The sequence below is a fragment of the Falco naumanni genome, chromosome 5 (assembly GCF_017639655.2).
Source record: "Falco naumanni isolate bFalNau1 chromosome 5, bFalNau1.pat, whole genome shotgun sequence".
In the NCBI taxonomy this organism is placed as follows: Eukaryota; Metazoa; Chordata; class Aves; order Falconiformes; family Falconidae; genus Falco; species Falco naumanni.
In genome coordinates this window covers 71859134-71878685 of record NC_054058.1, presented here as the reverse complement: position 1 = coordinate 71878685, position 19552 = coordinate 71859134, and the positions used below count along the sequence as shown (strand labels likewise).

Genomic DNA, 19552 nt, shown 5'->3' with positions numbered 1-19552 from the left:
TGTGCAAGGAACACCATGCACGTATGTGGGCAGGGTGGGTGCAGCCAGCTGGCACGTGCAAGCAGGGAGCGGGCACTGTGCGTGCCGTGGAGGTGGCTGTGAGCAGCGTGGGTGTGCAACAGCGCACACAAGCAGCTTGAGTGTGCGAGGAGTGTGCACAGGCAACGTGACCTGTCCATGGGCTGCATGCATGGGGCACACAAGGACACACGTGTGCAAGGGCTGGGGGGCACACTCACCCCCTTGCATGCACGCCGGGCAAGCAAGGGCCTCACCTTGGAGGGGTCAGGGGGCAGCTGTGCCTCTACGGGGAAGGGGCTTCCAGGGACCGGGTGTCCATCGTAGGTGACCTCCACCTTGTAAGGCCCCTCCTCGGTGGGGGTGTAGGTAACAGGGTGGGGGCCGCCAGGGGGAGCTGGGCCCACCTTGCAGGGGAGGGGGCGGCGGGAGGGGCCAGTGACCTTGACCTCCACCTTGCCCTGGCCCCCAGCTCCCTGTGCCTCTACTGCGAACTCCTGCGCCTGCCCCACCTCCACCTCTGCGGGGCGACATGGGGGTGGTGGTCAGGGGAGGGGGACACACCCAGGGGGGTACCCCATGCCTAAGGGTGTCCCCCCCCACCCCAGGGTGCCCCCACCCCATAGTGGGCCCACATCCAAGGTGTCATCCCGCCCAGGGTGCCCCCCACTTCATATCCAAGGGTCTTGTGTCCACCCCATAGCGCGCCCCTCCCCAAGGGTGCCTCCACCCCACAGTGCACCCCACACCCAAGGGTGCCCCCTTCCAAGGTGTCCCCATCCCCTGCTGCATCCCATACCCAGGGTGTGTCCCCCACCCCATACCCAGGGGTTGTGCCCCCTCGCACGCATGCCCCACACCCAAGGGTGCCCCCCCACGGTGCCTACACCATAGCGATGCCCTCCCCCACCCCGGGGTGCCCACCCCCGCCACCAAGACCCCCACTCACTGCTGTTGAGCCCCTGCACCTTGACCTTGCTGAGCTGCAGGGGGGGGCGCCACGGTGACGGGGAAGGGGCTCCTTGGGATCTGGTCCCCTCCGTAGGTAACCACCACGGCCAGGGGACCCTGTGGGTGCACCCGCACCTTAGGGTGCTGCCAGGGGGCCCCCCCACCCACACCCACTGAGGGGGGGGGAAGGGAGAAGGGGCCTGCAAGGGGGTGTGCTGGGGGATTCGTGTCACTCATGGGTGCTGGAGGGGCTACCTGGGGGTGCCCAGGGGCTTTGGGGGTCCCTGGGAGACCCAGGAGGTTCAGGAGCCCAAGGGGTTCCCAGGGCTCAGGCACCCATGGGTGCTCGGGGACGGCAGGGATATGTGTCAGAATCCCAGGGCTGGTGGCATCCATGAGACTGTGGGAGGGTTTGGGGGTCCTGGGGTGGGAATGGGGTGCCCATGGCATGGGGCATCCATGGGGATGAGGTGCCTACACCGGGATGTCTGTGGGGGTGTCCTTGGGGTGCCCAGGTGACAGGATGTCAGTGAGGGTACCCCTATGGGTTATCTACAGGGGTGCCCGTGTGGGGTGCTCATATGGGATGGGGTGTGCCTGGGGGCAGTTCATATGGAATGGGGGGCCCCTATGAGGGGTTCGTATGGGACAGGGGGCTGCAGGGGATGGGGTGGGGTGCCCCAGGGGGTGCCATAGGGGTCTCCCCCATACCCCACCTGCTGCAGAGCGGTGTACTTGACGGTGTAGGAGTAGTCGTGGTTGTCGATGACCTCGAAGTCGCGCACAGCGGGGCCCTGCCCTGGCCCCCCGAACTGCACCTCCAGCGGCGCCTTGCCCGCACCCTTCGTCTGCACCGTGAAGTGGGTGGGCTTCCCCACCTCCACGCCTGTGCCGTACGGTCAGCGCCCGCTGCACCCCACAGCGCCCAGACCCACGGCACCCACATCTCTGCCTTACAAGCACCCAGCCCCACAGTACCCAGGGTCCCTGTCCCATGGCATCCAGCCTTGCTACCCCCATATCACCCCACCCCACAGCACCCCGTCCCAGCCACTTGCTCTACAGCACCCAGCCCCACAGCACCCAGAACTCCATCCCCACAGCACCCAGGGTCCCTGCCCCACAGCACCCAGCCCCACAGCACCTAGAACCCAGCCTTGCTCCCCCCATATTACCCTGCCCCGCAGCACCCTGCCACCCCATCCCCCTGTCCCCTCACCCGTCCGGTTGAGCCCGGGTCCCTCCGCCTTGACCTTGCTGGCATCATGGGATGGGTCCACCTTGATGCGGAAGGGGCTGCTGGGGATCTCCTGGGGAGAGAGACGGCGGCATGGTGGTACGGCAACACTGCCAGGGAACAGAGCCCTCACCCCACAGGACCTCAGTGGGCAGGGAGGTGACATGCAGGCCACCTGGTGTGGAGCAGGAGGCTGGGATGGGTGTGCAGTACCTGGTTGGCAAAGAGCACCATGATGGTGTACAACCCAGCACCCGGTGGCGTGTACTTCACTGTGAAGGTGTCATTGTCGTTCTTGATGATGTCAAAGTCAATGTCAGCCTCCAGCGGCCCCACCACGCCGGGGGCACATTTGATACCAATGCTCACGTCCCCTGCAAAGGGTCCCCACCATCAGCACTGTGTCACCCTGCTCCCCTGGGTAGCACCAAGGGATGGGGCTGGACCACGGACACGGGCCTGGACCAGGAATGGGTTGATGGACCAGGGATGATGGATGAGGACCAGGGTTGCAGGGATGCAAGACCAAGACTAGGAATAATGGACCAGGACCAGGGATGCAGAAAACAGCTGCCATGCCCACAGAGGGGCTCCCATGGGTGCCAGATGCTCCCACGGTGGGTACCCACCTTGTCCAGCCTCACTGCAGTCGACGGTGAAGTAGGTGGGCTCGTTGGCCTTCAGCCCTGTCTTCTCCACACCTGGCCCATAGACCTTCACCCTACCAGGGTGGCTGCCCTCACCCACATTCACCTGTGGGTACAGGGAGTGTTGCCAGCGGCATCCGTGGTGCCATGAACCCCTCCTTATGCCTGCCACCCATGTACCATGCACCTCATCCTCCTGCCCAGCACCCTCATCATTGGGCCTGGCACCACACAGACCATGGACCTCACCCCTGTGCCCAGCACCCGTGAATTTCAGCCTGGCACCCCATGGGTCTGGGACACCCAACTCCACTACTGGCACCCCAAGTCCCTGCATGTCTGGCACCCCATTCCCATCAACCCATGGGACCCCCATCTCCATGCTTGGCACCCTATAGGTCTAGGAACCCCATCTCCATGCCCAGCACCCCATCCCCATGTCCATCACCCCACAGGACCCCTATTTCCACCCCTGCCACTCTGTCTCCATCGGCATCACCCCATGGACCCCCATACCCACCCTGGCACCCCATTCCCATGGGACCCCCATCCCTATCATCCCATGGACCCCCAATCCCATGCCCAGCACCCCACGGGACACTCACACGGAAGGGGCTGCTGGGGGTGGTAACACCCCCCCAGGTGACGATGATGGTGTGCTTGATGGCCTTAGTGGGCACGTAGACGCAGTGGTAGGTGCCATCCCCGTTGTCCTTCACCTTGATGTCAATGGGGAAGCCCTCGGCGTCCTGCAGGCACCGGGGGGGAGGTGAGGGGACCCACTGGCACCCATTGGCACCCAGCAGTGCAATGGCACTCAATGCCCAGCAGCACCCAATGGCACTCAGTGATGCCCAGTGGCACCCAACAGTGCCCAGTGGCACTCAACGGCACACAGTGATGCCCAGCAGCACCCAACAGCACACAGTGATGCCCAGCAGCACCCAACAGGGCCCAACAGCACCCAGTAGCACTCAGTGATGCCCAACGGCACCCAGCAGAACCCAATGGCACTCAGTGATGCCCAATAGCACCCAACAGCACACAGTGATGCCCAACAGCACCCAGCAGTGCCCAAAGGCACCCTACCTGGGCGTAGATCTTGAGGGGGCCCTTGCCGGCACCACGGGTGTCAATGGTGAACTCAGCCGGCCGCTCCACGATGCAGCCGGTGGGCTCCAGCCCCGGCCCAAAGGCCTTCACCTATGGGTGTGAGTGAGGGTGGGGGGAGTCAGGGTGGCATCGGCACCCCCAGCACCCATGGAGGGGGTGTGGGGGGGAGATCCGGGGAATGGGGGCAGCGCATAGAGGTGCAAAGATGGGGGGTAGCACCCGGGGGTACTCAGGTAGGGAGCAATTTCTGGGGGTGAAAGGAGTGCCCAGAGGGCGGGTAGCACCCAGGAGCGCAGGGATGCAGAGTGCAGCGGGGTGCAATGGGGTGCTATGGGGCACAGAGCTACCTTCTCGGGCCAGGAGTCGTTGGGGGCGGGCAGGATGTGGGCGATGAAGGGGCTGTCCTTGATGTCCTCGTCATCACACACCACGTGGACAGCGTACTCCCCTGCCTCCGTGGGCCAGTATCGCACATCACATGAGCCGTCCCCCTTGTCATCACACTCAATCTTGGCCTGTGATGGGCCCTCGATGGAGAAACCTGGGGGGTGGCACCACTGGGTGATGCAGTCCTCCAAGAGAGCCCCAGCATTCTCAGCACCATGTTACCCTCCCCATGCCCATGTCCCCAGGGTGGTGACCCCCAGTCCATGTTCTTGTTCCCGTCATGGTGTCTCTCAGCCTGTGCCCATGTCCCCTGGGTGGTGCCACCCAATATACGTCCATGTCCTCAGGGTAGAGACACCCAGTCCTTGTCTTCATCAAGGTGTCCCTCAGCCTATGCTTAGGGCCCCTGAGTGGTGCCCCCCGTATGTTTCCATGTCCCCCGGGTGGTCACCCGCAGCCTGTGCCCACGCTTCCATCATGGTGTCCCTCAGACTAAGCCCATGTCCCCAGTGTGGTGACACCCAGTCTGTGACCAAATCCCCAGGGTGGTGCCACCCAGTATGTCTCCATTGTTGTCATCCCAAGTCTGCACCCATGTCCCCATCTTCACATTCCCCAGTCTGTGTTCATGTCCCTGCCACGGTGCCACCCAACCTGTGCCCGTGTCCTCACTGCAGTGTCCTCTAGCCTGTCCCCATGGCCCAAATGTAGTGCCACCTATCCCATGCCCACATCCCCACCACAATGCCACCCATTCCCATGGCCACATCCTCACCATGATACCACCCACTGCATGCCCACATCCCCACCATGATGCCACTCAACATATCTCCACATCCCCACCCTGATGCCACCCGCTCCATGCCCACGTCCCCACCACGATGCCACCCATCCTGTGCCCACATCCCCACCCTGGCACCCCCACCATGGGTGCCCCTGTGCCCCAACTCACCCAGGGTGCCAACTTCGGTGCCGATGGCCTCCACCACGAAGTCAGCCGACTTGCCCACTACGCCGCCCTCCAGCCCTGGCCCCCAGGCCCGCACCTTCTGGGAGCCTGGTTCAGGGGCCACCTGCACCTCGAAGGGGCTGCAGGCACCACATCAGCACAGGGAACCCTGCATGCCCCACGCCTATCCCACACCCCTTGCTTGCAGCTTGCACACCCACTTGCATGTCCCCTGCACAGCATACATGTGCCTTGCACGCCCTCCATGGGACTTGCACATCCCTTGCACACACCATGTCTTTTGCACGCCCCTTGCACACCCTGCATGCTCGATGTGCCTTGCTTGCATCTTGCACCCCTCCTTGCACACCCTCCCACATGCCCCCCCCCCCTTTGCACACCCTCCCACCCCAGGAGCCTGGTGGGGCAGGGGGTGCAGGGTAGGTGGGGGGGTCCCCGTGGGTGGTGGCTCAGCTGACCTGCGGGGGATGGCGTAGCCACCCCAGGTGATGGCCACCTGGTACTTGCCAGGCACCATGGGGTGGTACTCGCACTCATAGACACCGTCGCCCGCGTCCCGCACCTTCACCGGCTCCTCTGTGCCCTCTGTGGGAAGCAGGGGGGTTCAGATGGCGGCACCCCTTACCATGGTGCCCCCCCTTCATGTACATCCCTCCATAGACAGCCCCATGTTGACCCCCCAACCATGCACCCCCTCATAGACACTCCCATGGTGCCCCCGAACTATGGGCCACCCATTGGGACCCCCACGGTGCTCCACCAGCCATGGACCCCCCCATGATGCCCCCCAACTGTGCATCCCACCATGGTGCCCCCCCAACCACTTACCCCTACCCATGGACACCCCCATGATGCCCTCCAACCATGCATCCCCCCGCCATGAGCACCCCCATGGTGCCCCCCAACCACGGACACCACCAAGGACACCCTCATGGTGCCCCGCAACCATGCACATCCCTCCATGGGGACCCTCATGATTCACCCCCCCCATGGCAGCCCCCCACCCATGCACATCTTTCCATATCACACCCCCGCCCATGCACCCCACCCTGGGCACACCCCCAGACCCTCCCCAGTCACATCCCCAATCCCTGGTGCCCTCCGACCATACAACCCTCCTGGTCACCCCCATGGTGCGCCCCACCCACCCCCGCCCCTTGCACACTCACTGGGCCCCTTGATGAGCACCCGCAGGTCCCCGGTGCCGGCGCCCTTGGTGAGCACCCTGAAGTCGGCCACCTCCTGCACCCGCACGCCCTTGGGCTGCAGCCCCCGGCCCGTGGCCCGGCACGCTGAGGGCGTGCATGCTGCCGGCAGGATGGCACCCTCAGCACCCAGCACCGACAGCACCCGTAGGTGCTGGGAGGGCCCGGGCTGGGGAGCTCAAGGGAGGGAAGAGGCAGGTCAGGGGGTCCCCAGGGGCATAAGGGTGGTATTGGGACACCCTGGGGACAGATGGATGCCATGGAGACAGTCTGGGGGACACCCTGGGGTATATGGGTGCTACGGGGAGACTACAGGCACAGGGGTGCCATGGGGCCACCTGGGGAACTGATGGGTGCTGTCATGCAGACATGGTGGGGCCCCCCATGGCAGGTCTCACCTTCAGCCACGTTGACAGTGAAGGGGCTCTTGGGGATCTGGGCGCCGGCGTAAGTGACGCAGATGGTGTGTGGCCCCTCCAGGACGGGCCGGTAGGTGCAGCGGTAGATGTTGTCCCCTTTGTCCTCCAGCATCACCTCCACGGTGTCCCTCCGGCCCTGGGGGTCCACAATCACCACCCCCACGTCGCCTGGGCCAGCCCCTACCACAGTGAGGAAATGGGCTCAGTGCCACCCAGCCATGCCGTGGCCAGGCCACCATAAGGATGTAGTCCCACTGCCACCAGGTCATGCCATAGCCATGTCATCATGAGGACGTGGCCTCAGTTCCACCAGACCATGCCACCATGAGAAAACAGCATCAGAGCCACCAGGCCATGCATGGATGACACAAGAAGGACACAATCTCAGTGCGACCAGGCCATGCCATGGCCATGCCACCAGGAGGATGTGGCCCTAGAGCCATGAGGCTATGCTGTGGCTATACCACACCTCAGTGTCCCCCGGCCACATCATGGCAAGGACATGACCCCAGTGCCATCACACCATGACACAGTGAGAACACCCAGCCAAGCCATGGCAAGGACACGGGCTCAGTGCCACCCAGACATGCCATTGCTGTATCACCACAAGGACACTACCACCTGGTCACACCATGGCCATGCCACCATGAGGACATGGTCCCAGAGCCATCAGGTCATGCCACCATGAGGACACAACCTCAGTGATACCCAGCAACACATTGGCCATGCCACAATAAGGACATAGCCCCAGAGCACCATGCCATCCCATGGCCATGGCATGAGAAGGACACTGTCTCAGTGCCACCGGGCTATGCCATGGCCTTGCCATCATGAGGATGTGTCAGAGCCAGCAGGCCATGCCAGGGCCACACCACCATGAGGACAATGCCCTCAATGTCACCCAGCACCAACACATCCATGCCACACCTCAGTGCCACTGGCCCATGCCATGTCCTGGCACCAAGCCAGAGAAATGACCCCCCCTGCTCCATGTGCAGTGGCCACCAGAGCCCACCTGCGGTGTAGATATCGAAGTAGGTGGGCTTGTTGGCCACATTGCCGACAGGCTCCAAGCCAGGGCCACGTGCCATCACCTTGTTAGCGTCCCCAAGGGCCATGCCCACATTGACACCAAAGGGGCTCTTGTCAATATTCTGCCCCGCAAACAGCACCGTCACCTGTGGGATAAGGTGGGGGTCAGGGGTGGCCATGTCCCCCACTGCCACCCAGCACCTTGGTGGCACCCCCACAGGGTACACAAAGTGGGACACCCCAGGGACCTCCAGTGCAATGCCCTGAAGGGGCTCCCTTCACCCCCCTGCCCCCCTCAAAGGAACCCTTATTGCCCTCCCTGGGACCCTAACACAAGAACCAGCAGGGACCCAAGCAGACCCCTCAAGGGCTCCCCCAGGGCTCCCCTATTGCAATACCCCCTCCAGGGACCCTAATGGGGACACTCCGGGGACACTCCAGGGACCCCAGCACTCCTCTGTGCTGAGCACCCCCCATTCTGGGTGCAGGGGACACCCACCACCCCAAGACGCATGTTGAGGTGCAGGTCTATGGGTGCTCACCTTGTGCAGCCCCCCAACCTTGGGCACATAGGTAACGCTGTATGTCCGCTTCTTGTCATTGTTGGGGACAACCTTGGCCTGGGGGGGAACCCCAAAAATGGAGGGGTGAGTGACACAGAGTTGGAAACCTGGGGACACCCCACACACAGGTGGGGTGCTGGGGGAACCCAGGCATCTGGGTGCCCCAACCATACCTCCTCAGTGTGACCCTCAGGGTCCTCAACGTAGACCAGGACCTCGCCAACCCCCGCCTCGAGGGTCTCCACCGTGAACTGCGCTGGCTTCAGCACCACGTTCCCTTGGGGCTCAATGCCTGCAGGTGCCCAGGGGTCAGGGTGCCACCCCCACCAGCACCCCATGGTGGGCACCCAGCTCCCGGGACCCCCTCAGCTTGGGACCTCCAGGTTGCCCTTGGAGGTGGCAGGGAGTCCCTGGGCACCCCTAAGTATGAGGGGGGGGCTGGGGTTGGAAAGGGGTCCCTGGGCTTGGAGAGGACTCATGGTTTACCTTCATGCCCTGACATCCCACGCCCCGCCTTGTGGCACCCATGTTCCCTTGCCCTGTGCCCCCTCCCCATGCCACCCTTGTGCCTGGCTATAGCACCGCCCCTGTCCCCTGCCATGTCTCCTCCCACACCCCCTCTGTGCCTGGCCACCGTGTGCCCCCCAGTGTCCCCCGTGCCCGTACCAGGCCCGTAGGCGCGGGCGCGGGAGGGCTGGGGCTGGCGGGCGCGCAGGGGAGCCCCTGGCTTCAGCTTGGCCTTGGGGAACTGGGAGAGGTAGGTCATCACCGAGTGCTCGTCCACGTTGGGGTCCACAATCTCCTCGGGGGCAATCACCTGCAGGGACACACACACCCCAATGCCAGTTAGCCCCTCCCATGATGCTCCCACCCACGGTGGCCCTGTCAAGGACCTCACACACGCTGCGCCCCCACACCACACACCCAGGGACCCCCCACACCCAGGGACCCCATAGGGACCCCCCTGACCTTCCCACCTTTGTACCCAGGGATGCCCCATGCCCAGGGACACCCCTGCCCCCCTCCATGTCACCCACTTAGGACCCCTCCACACACGCTCTCCACCCCATCATGGGACCTACTGGCACCCGGGACCCCATCCCACATGCCCCCCAGCCCCACTGTGCCACGGGGCTGCCAGGCCCTCCCAGCGCTCCCAGTGCCCCCCAGTGCTCCCAGTACCTGAGGGACACCCAGCCAGTCATCTGCCTGCTGCATGGCCTCCCGGGCGTTCTGCACCGGCTGGTTGGGGTCCCAGCTCTCCCAGTCTGGGCACAGGCCTGGACAGGGCAGAGGGTGGGTGTGAGATAGGCAACCTTGGGGGGAGGGGGAGAAGCACCCCCACCCTCCTGGGGGGGACAGCACTCCCTCCCCCTTTTGCCCCCAGATCCTCCCAGTGCCCCCCAGCATCCCATGCCAGCGCAGCCTGGGGGATGGCTATCCCCCAGTACCGCTGCCCCCCCACCAGTGCCCCCTGAGCCAGCATGGACCAGGGGGGGCACTTGACTATTAATGAGGGGGCAATTGCCCTCCAGGCCCTGTGCCCCCATGGACACTAACCAGGGGGGGCGGGGGGGGGGGGGGGGGGGGGGCGGGCAATAGCTCCCCCATACCCCATGCCCACTAACCGGGGGGGCAATTACTCCCACAGCCCACTGTCTGGGGGGGTGCAGTTGCCCTCCACAGCCCGCCCCCCCCCCTGCCCCATGCCCTCCTCACCAGGGGCACAGTTGTCCACCAGGGCACCCAGGGCTTTGCCATCCTGCCAGTCACGGTGGAAGTTGGTGATGGGCAGCTGCGGCACCTTGTTCTGGATCCAGCCCAGTAGTCGCTGCTTGGGGGTCTGCCGGCGGGCGTCTTCCTCCTCCTCATCCTCCCACATGGGCATGGAGATGGAGTAGTGCAGGATCAGCGTCCAGATCAGTCCCAGGATCAGCTTCAGGTTCCCATCCACGATGGCCTTGCTGTCTGCAAGCACACAGGCACTTCAAGGCTACCACCTCCAGCTTCGCCGTGGGCGTCCCCAACACCCTGGAGCCAGCCTGGGGACACCCCAGAGCACCCACAGGGTCCCTGTCATCCTGGCACCCCAGAGCATGCATGGGGGTCCTTGCCACCCTCAGGGTCCCCACGTTGGCACCCCAGCACCCACAGGGTCCCCACTATGCCAACATCAAGCTGGGGACATCCCAAAACCCCAAGGGCACCATGAGGGTCCCTGCCACACTGGCACCAGGCTGGGGACACCCCAGGGCACACACAGGGTCTCCAACATCCTGCTGCCAGGCTGGGAATGCACTGACACCCCAGGACATCCCCAGGGTCCCTGGCACCCCAGCACCCAAGGCCATGGGCAGGGGTCCTGGGTACCCCCAGCAAAAGCAGGGGGCCACCCCAGCACCCCCAGGGCCCCTGGCACCCCAGTGTCAGGCTGCGAACACCCTGACACCCCACAGCACTGTCACTCCTGTCCTTCTGGAGCACCCCACAGCACCCAGCTGCAGCACCCCGACCCCCCAGGGGACCCCACATGGGGCACAGCACAGTGGGGGTGACCCCAACACCTCACCGGACAGTGCCTCAGGGGGAAACCCTGACAGCACCCTGGTGTTCCCTGACCCCTCCAGCACCTTGGGGTGTCCCTGCCACACAGCACCCTGGGGGGACCCCATCAGAGAACCCTGAGGGTCCCTGTCCCTGTCAGAGCACCCTGGAGTGACCCTCTCCCAGCACCCTGGGGGTCCCTGGCCAGGGGAGGGGCCAGGAATGGGGAAACTGAGGCAGGGGGCGGGGGGGGGGGGGGGGGGAGGGGGGGGGGGCAAGGCATCCCGGCCCCTCCCCCACCGCCCTGCAGAGAGGACCCAGGCATCCCGGCCCCTCCCCCTCGCCTTCCCTCCCCCCCCCCCAGCGATCGTGTTTCGGGGAGGAAATGGGCTGCAGATGTGGCCGGTGACACCCCCCCAATTGCTGGGGCCTCCCAGGGAGGGGCAACATCTGGAGGGCACCCCAACATCTGGGGGGGCAGAGCTGGGGGGCAAGGAAACCCCCGGGGGGATGGGTGGGCGTGTGACACCCCTGCGGGGACATGCAGGGATGCTCAGCCCTCCACCCACTGGTCTGGGTGTGCAAGGGGGGGCGTGCAGGCCCCTCGCCCCGTGCAACGCACATGGGGGCTGCCGCATGTGCAAGTGCCAAGGAAGGCTGCGAGCGTGCAAGCGGGCGTGCAAGGGTGCAAGCCACCCACCCGCGTGTGCGGGGGCGAGCGCGATGCGAGGGGGTCACCCTGCAGCTGTCGGGGTGGCGGGTGGGCGCTGGGGCCCTGCGCGGGGGGCGAGCGTGCCCCTGCAGTGTGAGCTCACCGGCACGCAGCCCCCGAGCCAAGAGTGAGCTCAGCGCAGCCGCCTCGCATGGCCCCTCGCACGCTGCGGCCCCTCACGCGGGGAGCGGAGCCCCGGCCGGGCATGCTTGGCCCCTCACACAATCGTGCATGTGCAACACGGCCCCTTGCACACGGCCAACGTGCACCACTCAGCCTCGTGCAGTCCCTCGCACAGCGGTCAGAGTGGCAGCACGGCCTTGCACGCTCGTTCCCAGCTTTTTTCCCACTCGTCCATTGCCCTCACTCTTGCACGCTCACACCCTGTTCCTCCATTGCCCTGCTCTTGCACACTCGCCCCCTGTTCCTCCATTGCCCTGCTCTTGCACACTCGCCCCCTGTTCTCATTCGTCCATCAGCCCTGCTTTCGCACACTCGTCCTCCATTCACACTCACCTATCGCCCCTACCCTTGCACACTCATCCTCAGCACTGTCCCCACTTGTCCATCACCTCTGCCCTTGCACGGTCATCCCCGCTCATTCATCAGCCCTGCTCTTGCACGCTCACCCCCTGTTCCCACTCCCCCATTGCCCCTGCCCTTGCACACTCCCCCATGACCCCATCCACACTTGTCCATCAGCCCTGTCCTTGAACACCCACCCTATTCCCACTCCTCCACCTCACCTACCCTTCCACACTCATCCCCACCCTCACCCCCACATGTCCATCACCTCTACCCTTGCACACTTCACCCCTCACTCCCACTCCTTCATCTCCCCTGCCCTTACACACTTGTCCCCAGCCCCATCTTCACTTCCTCACATGACCCCCCTTGCACACACACCACCTCCCCACCCGATCACTCACCAATGGAGACCAGCTTGATGTGCTCCCTCTCCAAGAACTCCAAGGCCACTGAGACGTTCTCCAGCTTCATCTGGCGAAAGTTGGGGCGCGGATGGTACTTGCGCCCCATCTTCTTCTGGCTGAGGACCTCCAGGAGGGCGATGAGGCGTAGGCCATCGCTCAGGTCCCGCTGCAGGTCCCCAATGCGCTTATGGACACACTTGAGGTGCTCATTGCACCAACGGGTGAAGGTGTTCTGCTGGATCTTCTTCCAAGGAGCGTCCTCTGCCAGGTCCTTCTCGGTGGCCGGTAGCTCCTCCGGTTCCTCAGCTGTCTGTGTCTCGTACGTGGAGTTCATGGTGAAAGGGTGCTGGTGAGGTGGTGGGTGCTGGGGGGCGGGTTGAAGACCAGGCTGGGGGTTAGCGTCCTGGGTGGAGGTCCTGGGTTGGAGCTGGTGTCCTCGGTAGGGGGTCCCGGGTCACTCCAGGTGCCCGGGTGGGTGTCCCAAGTCAGTCCTGGTGCCTGGGGTGGAGGTCCTGGATCAGGCCCAGTGTCCCAGAGAGGTCCTGGGTGGATGCTGGTATCCTGATTGGGGGTCCCAAGTCAGCGCTAGTGTCCCAGGTGGGGGGGTCCTGGGTCAATGTGGGTGCCCGGGGTGGGGTCCTGGGTGCCCGTGGCAGTGCTGGGGGGACAATGTCCTGGGGCAGTTGCGGTGTCCTGGGTGGGTGCTGGTGTCCTGGGTGGGGTCCCAGTTCCCGGTGTCACTCCTGCTGCCGGTGTCCCGGATCAGTCCCAGCGCTCAGGGTGGGGGTCCCGGGTCAGCCCCGGCGGTCCGGGGGTGGGGGCGGGGATCCCGGCGCAGTGCCGGTGTCTGGTACAGTGTCCCAGTTCCCGGGGTCAGTCCCGGTGCTGGAGGATCGTGTCCCGGATCAGTCCCGGTGCAAGTTCCCGGCGTCAGAGCTGGTTCCCGGTGCCGGTTCCCGGGGCCGGTTCCCTGTTCCCAGCGAATTCCCGGAGCAGAGCAGTAGTTCCCGGAGGGGTCCGGGTCGGTTCCCGGTGTGTTCCCGAGGCGGAGCGGTGGTTCCCGGTAGGGATCAGGGTCCGAGTCGGTTCCCAGTGCCGGGGGCGGCGGGCGGCGAGTGGCGGCGCCGAGGGCGGCGGCGGCTTTAAGCGCTGCCCCGTCCCATCCCGTCCCGCCCCGCCCGGCCCCGCGGCCCCGGGATGGGCCGGCCCGGCGGGGGGGGGGGGCCTGACCGCAGCCGCTATTTATAGCCCCGGCGGCACAGCCGCTGCGCTCTGGGACCCCCGGATCCCTGAGAGCAGCACCCCCAAACCCTGGCACCCCCCAACCCTCGGTGACCCCAAAGCCGGTCACCCTTGAAACGCTGATAACTTCAAGCTGACACCATCCCCCCCCCCCCGCCCTGGTAACCCCAAACATCAGCACCCCTGAAACCCCCAAACTCTGGTAACCCCAAACACTGACACCCTTGAAACAACTGCACTCACAAACCCCCAGACACTGCCACCCCAAAATCTGTAAAACCCTGCACCCCTGACCTCTGGCATCTTGAAATCCCAGCACCCCCAAAACCCTGGCACCGTGGTACCCCAAAATCTCCCAAACCTTGGCACCCCAAGACCCTCAAAACCTTGGCACCCCAAAACACCAGCACTCTCAAATGCTGGTACACTGGTGCCCTGGGACCTCCAAGACCCTGGCACCCTGAAATCCCATTACCTTGAGATATCCAAACCCCTGAACACCAGCACCCTCAAACCCTGACACCCTGAAATCCTGGCACCCTCAAACTCCAAAATCCCCTGAACTCCAGCACTCCAATAGCCCAGACACTGCAACACCCCGTTATCCTGATATACCAGTACCCCAGCACCCCAAAACCTCAGCACAGCCAGCACCCTGGGCACCCTGACACTGTAGCACTCCAGACACCCCAGCACCACCATCACCCCAATACCCCGTCACCCTAACACCCCAATACCTGGCACCCCCACACCCCAGGCACCTCAAGCTCCCCATTACCACAGGCACCCTGATGCTGCAGCTCCTGGCAGCCCAATACACCCCAGCACCATTGGCACCCCCCACCCCCCAAAGACCCCTCAGGAAACTGACTCAGGACCCCCCCAGGGGACTCAGGTGGGACCCCCTCACTCGGGACCCCCAAAAAACTCAGCGAAGAACATATCCACACACACCCCAGACCCCAACCGAGAGCTCCCCAAAACACTCCCAAGGCACCCCCTGGGGAAACCCACAGAACCCCCACCCAGGACCCTCCCCACACTCACCCCCCTTGGGCCCCTCCGCCCAGGGCCCCCCCTTGCTCAAGCCGTGGGACCCCTTGGCCGTGCCTCAGTTTCCCCATTGTGGGGAGCACAGTTTGGGGAGGGGGGTGTTTGTTCATGTTGGGAGGGACACGGACAGATCCCCTTAGTGATCCCGGGACCCTGCTGCCCCCCAGCATCGCTGGTACCCCACACACACACCGGGGGGGTCCACCTGGACACCTGAGTTCTCAGCACCCTTGGACACAGGCTGGGTGCTGGGGGGGGCACAACACTTGGGTGTGGGGTGCCCCAGACCTGGGTCCTTTGGGGTGGGGGGGGCTGTTTGGGGGTGTGCGTGTGTATCGGATTACCCCTGGTTCCGGTGCCCGGCCGTCGACATCACCGTCACCGCTGGCCACCTGCCCTAGAAGCTTCCAGTGGGTGGGGGGGGGTGGAGGGGCACCCAGCTGCCTGTGTCTCACCGCGGGGTAGGGGAAGGGGGTGCAGGACACCTGGATTCCTCTCCCACCACCCTGTGACTCAGTCGTCGTCCCCCACGGCAAGAAGTTCCCTGGGTGGGTGCCAGTGGTGGTGGGGGCGGTGAGGGTGCACCCCAGGGTGACGGGTGACAGCGGGGAGCGGGGGCAGTAATGATGGCCCAGACGCCTGCGCCAGCACCTAAAAATAACCTGACGAGTCAGAGCCACGCACCCGGCACCCAAAATACCCCGGGGGGGGGGGGGGGGGGGGGCTGGAGGGGCACATCCCACTTGGGGACAATGATGATGTGGGTGGCACGTGGATGGCACCCATGCCGGGGTACACCCATGGGTAGCACCCACACCCCGGGGACCCCCACACTGACAGCAGCTGTGCAGGAGTGTAATTGCTTTATTGCTCAGAGGGGAAAAGGGTGATCCGGGGGGGGTCAGGGTGCTGGGGTGAGCTGTCAGCGTGCTGGGGGTGGGGGTCAAGGTGCCAGCTGGGATCTCATCACTGCCTCATCCAGGGGTAGAGGAAGATGATGGTGGAGGCCACAATGAAGAGGATAAAGGACTTGAACTTGTTGATGGTCTCCTGCGGAAGGGATGGGGGTCAGTGCCACCACAGTGCCACACTGAGCCCCATGTGTGTGTGTCCCCCACCCCATACCTGGCTCTGGGTCCCCTCTGGGCACTGGGGCTGGGTGTCCTCAGGGTCCTCAGGGTGGGGGGACACTGGGAGGGGACCATCTATGTCCCCCAGCCCCTTGAGGCACCTGCAGGAGATGGTGGTGTCAGGGGCTGCCAGTGGCACATGGGGACATGTTCAGGGGGATGGGGGATACTGGGGACACAGCCATGGGAAAACGGGGACATGACTGTAGGGACAAGTGGGACATGGCTGGTGGTCATAGGGGACTTGGCCAAGAGACAACAGGGACGCAGCCATTGGGACAGAGGACATGGGGACAGGGGGACATGGCTGGGGGGCACAGAAGACATGGCCAGGTGGCACCGGGGAGTGGCCATGGGAACGGGGACATGGGGATGAGGGCATATGGCTAGGGGGCACCAGGGACAAGGCCAAGGGGCACCAGGCATGCGGCCATGGGGACAGGAGACATGGGGACAGGGGGATGTGGGTCAGTGAACATTGGGAACAAGGCCAGGGAGTGCAGGGGATGTGGCTGGGCAACACGGGGAACACAGCCATGGGGACAAGGGCACATGGACCTGGGGGACAGGGGCTGTGGGGACAGGAGGGATATGGCCATGGATATGCAAGGGACATGGCTGGGGGACAGTGAGGACATGTATGGGGCCACGTCCAGGAGGGCACAAGGGCAGGGACATGGAGGTCCTGGGGGGACCAGGGGGGCTGTGGGGTGGTACCGGTGGCAGCAAGTGTAGCGGTGACAGTCCTGCAGTGCCTGGTGCTCCTCGCCCAGCGCCTTCTTCTCTGCCCGCAGCCTGTCCACCTCCTCTGCACGGCACCCTCACCTCAGCCTCATGGCACCCTGCCCCACCACATTGGCCCCTGCCACGGCCACCACCCTCTGTGCTGCAGCGTCCCGCCCTCACACCATGGCCACCACTCTGCCACACTGTGGTCACCATCCCACCACACCATGACCACCATGCCATGCCCACCATCCCACCACGCTATGGCCACCAATCTACCATGCCATGGCCACCAACCCACTGTGCTATGCCAACCATCCTACCACAGTTGCCATCCCACTGTGCCATGCCCGCCATCCCACCACAGTTGCCATCCCACTGTGCCATGACCAACACCACACCGCACCGTAGCCTCCTCCCTGCCATGCTGCAGTACCTTGGAGCTGTGCCACCTGGGCAGTGATGTCCTGGAGCTGGGCAGCCTCTGCTGCCTGCTGCCTCACCGCTGCCGCCTCCGCTGCCCTCTCTGCCTGCACCAGCTCCAGCGCTTGCTCCAGCTTTCCCAGCTCTGCGGTCTGCGCTGCCTGCAGCTCAGCCAGCTCTACCTGCAGCGCCTGCAGCTGTTCTACAAAAGGGCACGGGGTGGGCACCACCGCTCGGGGGGCACTTGGCACGGATCGGGGGGACTCATCTGTGTGGATGCAAAAATCTATGGGTGCTCCCCCTTGGGGTGCCCAACCCTTGGGATGCCCAAACCTGGTGGTGCCCATCATCCTTGGTGTGCCCAGCCCCGGGGGTGCCCATCACCATGGGGGTGCCCATCCTTATGGGTGCCCAACCCTGGGGGTGCCCATCACCCTGAGGGTGCCCATCCTTATGGGTGCCCAACCCCGGGGGTGCACATCACCCTTGGGGAGGCCATTCCAGGGTGCCCATCCCTGGGATGGGTGTTCCTGGGTGCCCCACTCACTGCCCACAGAGGGGGAGTCCTTGAGGTCCATGGCTCTGCGGCTCTGCTGCTCTGCTGTGGGGCACCCTGTGCCCTGGAACCCTCACGGGGCAGCTGTCTCCAGGGGTGGCTTTCTCTGTTTGCCCTGGCAACCAAGTTCCCCCTTGCCAGGGTGACCCCGCCCTCCAACCCTGGCGGCCCCGCCCTCCCCGACGCCTGGGTTCCATGGGCGGGAGGGACTCAGGGGGAGCAATGGCCCCCAGTGCCACTGTCCCATACCATCACCCCACAATCAGTTCCCCCAGCGCTCCTGCCCTGGGGTACTTCCCCCCTACCCCCCGCTTCAGGATGCGTTGCGGGAGTGTTCGCTCTGCAGCCTACTGATGGCTCCAGAGGGCACGTAAGGGGGCAGTGCGGCAGGGGCTGGGGCCCGGGGGTGGGGGTGGTGGCAGCCAGACCTCCTGGGTCCCTGTGCTCCTCAGGACCCAGCCAGCCCCTGCTGTGGGGGAGGGGGGGGTCAGCTTTCACAGCGGGAGGGGTCTGTGTATGGGTCTTGTCTGATGGCTTGGGGAGGTTCCTGAACCAGGGAGAGTGATGACCTTATAGGTGACTGTCACACTGAGAATTGTATGGTACGGTAGGGTACAGTATGGTGTGTATGGTACAGTCCATTATGGTGTGGTATGGTGTGCTCCTGTATGGCATGGCACAGTACGTGACAGTACAGTGTGGTATGGTAGGGTATGTATGGGACAGTATGGTATGGATGGTATGGGACGGGAGGGGATGGCACGGGATGATACAGTACGGTATGACCCAGCCCAGTATGGCCCAGCCCGGTACAGTATAGTACGACCTGCCCCCCCAGTACAGTACAGCACGGCACAGCACGGCCTGACCCTGCACCATGCGGCACCGTGCGGAGCGGTACGGCGTGGTGCGGTGCGGTGCTGTACGGTATGATAAACCCAGTCTGAGCCAGTACCGTATGGCCCAGTACGGTACCATACGGTATAGACTGGCACAGTATGGTGGGACCTGACCTGGTACAGCCCAGTACAGCCCAGTACAATCCAGAACAGCCTGGTGCAGGACAGTTTGGTACCATACAGTACAGTATGACCAGATTGGACCTGACCCAGTACAGCCCTGTATGACCCAGTACAGTACAGTACAGCCCAGTATGGCCCAGTACAGCCTGGTACAGTATGGTATACAGTACAGCATGACCATATCTAACCTGACCCAGTACAGCCCCATATGGCCCAGTACAACCCAGTACAGCCCGGGCTGACACAGTACGGCCCCACTGGGGCCATGTCCCCTCCCTGTGTCCCCTCTCTGTCCCCATCCCCACCCCACGCCACGACCCATAAGGTGCCCCTGGTCACACACACGGGTGGGCACCCCCCGATCTGTGCACCCCCCCACAAGCACGCAGATACCCTCAGAGGTGCACACACACACACCCCCAGGCACCCACGCAGAACAGACACACACCCCCGCACCCCCCACTCTGCGTGGGTACCAGGGGTGTGCCCCCAGCCCGCTGTCCCTTCACCCCAGCCCTCCTTTATATGTGCCCCCAAGCCGGGAGGGGCCCGAGCACCCTTAATCCCCCCCTAAGCGGCTTGTGCTCATCCTTCCTGCCCCCAGAGGAGGCCCCGCAATGGCGGGGGGAGGGGCCTAAAAAGCGGTGCAGGGGGGCAAGAAAAACCGTTT

General features: G+C 64.4%; 1 protein-coding gene across 1 annotated transcript in view; it reads right to left on the bottom strand.

The window, feature by feature from the left end:
• The window catches only part of FLNC (filamin C), a 30911-nt gene extending 17080 nt beyond the window's left edge, over positions 1–13831 (bottom strand). Inside the window, 21 exon segments of the mRNA XM_040596974.1 lie at positions 276–538; positions 968–1013; positions 1015–1086; positions 1686–1855; positions 2189–2279; positions 2420–2580; positions 2836–2959; positions 3459–3602; positions 3943–4056; positions 4314–4507; positions 5306–5442; positions 5782–5908; positions 6493–6630; positions 6927–7127; positions 7963–8125; positions 8522–8599; positions 8716–8834; positions 9209–9359; positions 9725–9822; positions 10262–10510; positions 12728–13831. Coding sequence (XP_040452908.1) covers positions 276–538; positions 968–1013; positions 1015–1086; positions 1686–1855; positions 2189–2279; positions 2420–2580; positions 2836–2959; positions 3459–3602; positions 3943–4056; positions 4314–4507; positions 5306–5442; positions 5782–5908; positions 6493–6630; positions 6927–7127; positions 7963–8125; positions 8522–8599; positions 8716–8834; positions 9209–9359; positions 9725–9822; positions 10262–10510; positions 12728–13064 — 3177 coding nt within the window. The 5' untranslated portion in view covers positions 13065–13831.
• Positions 13832–19552: the final 5721 nt, after the last annotated feature.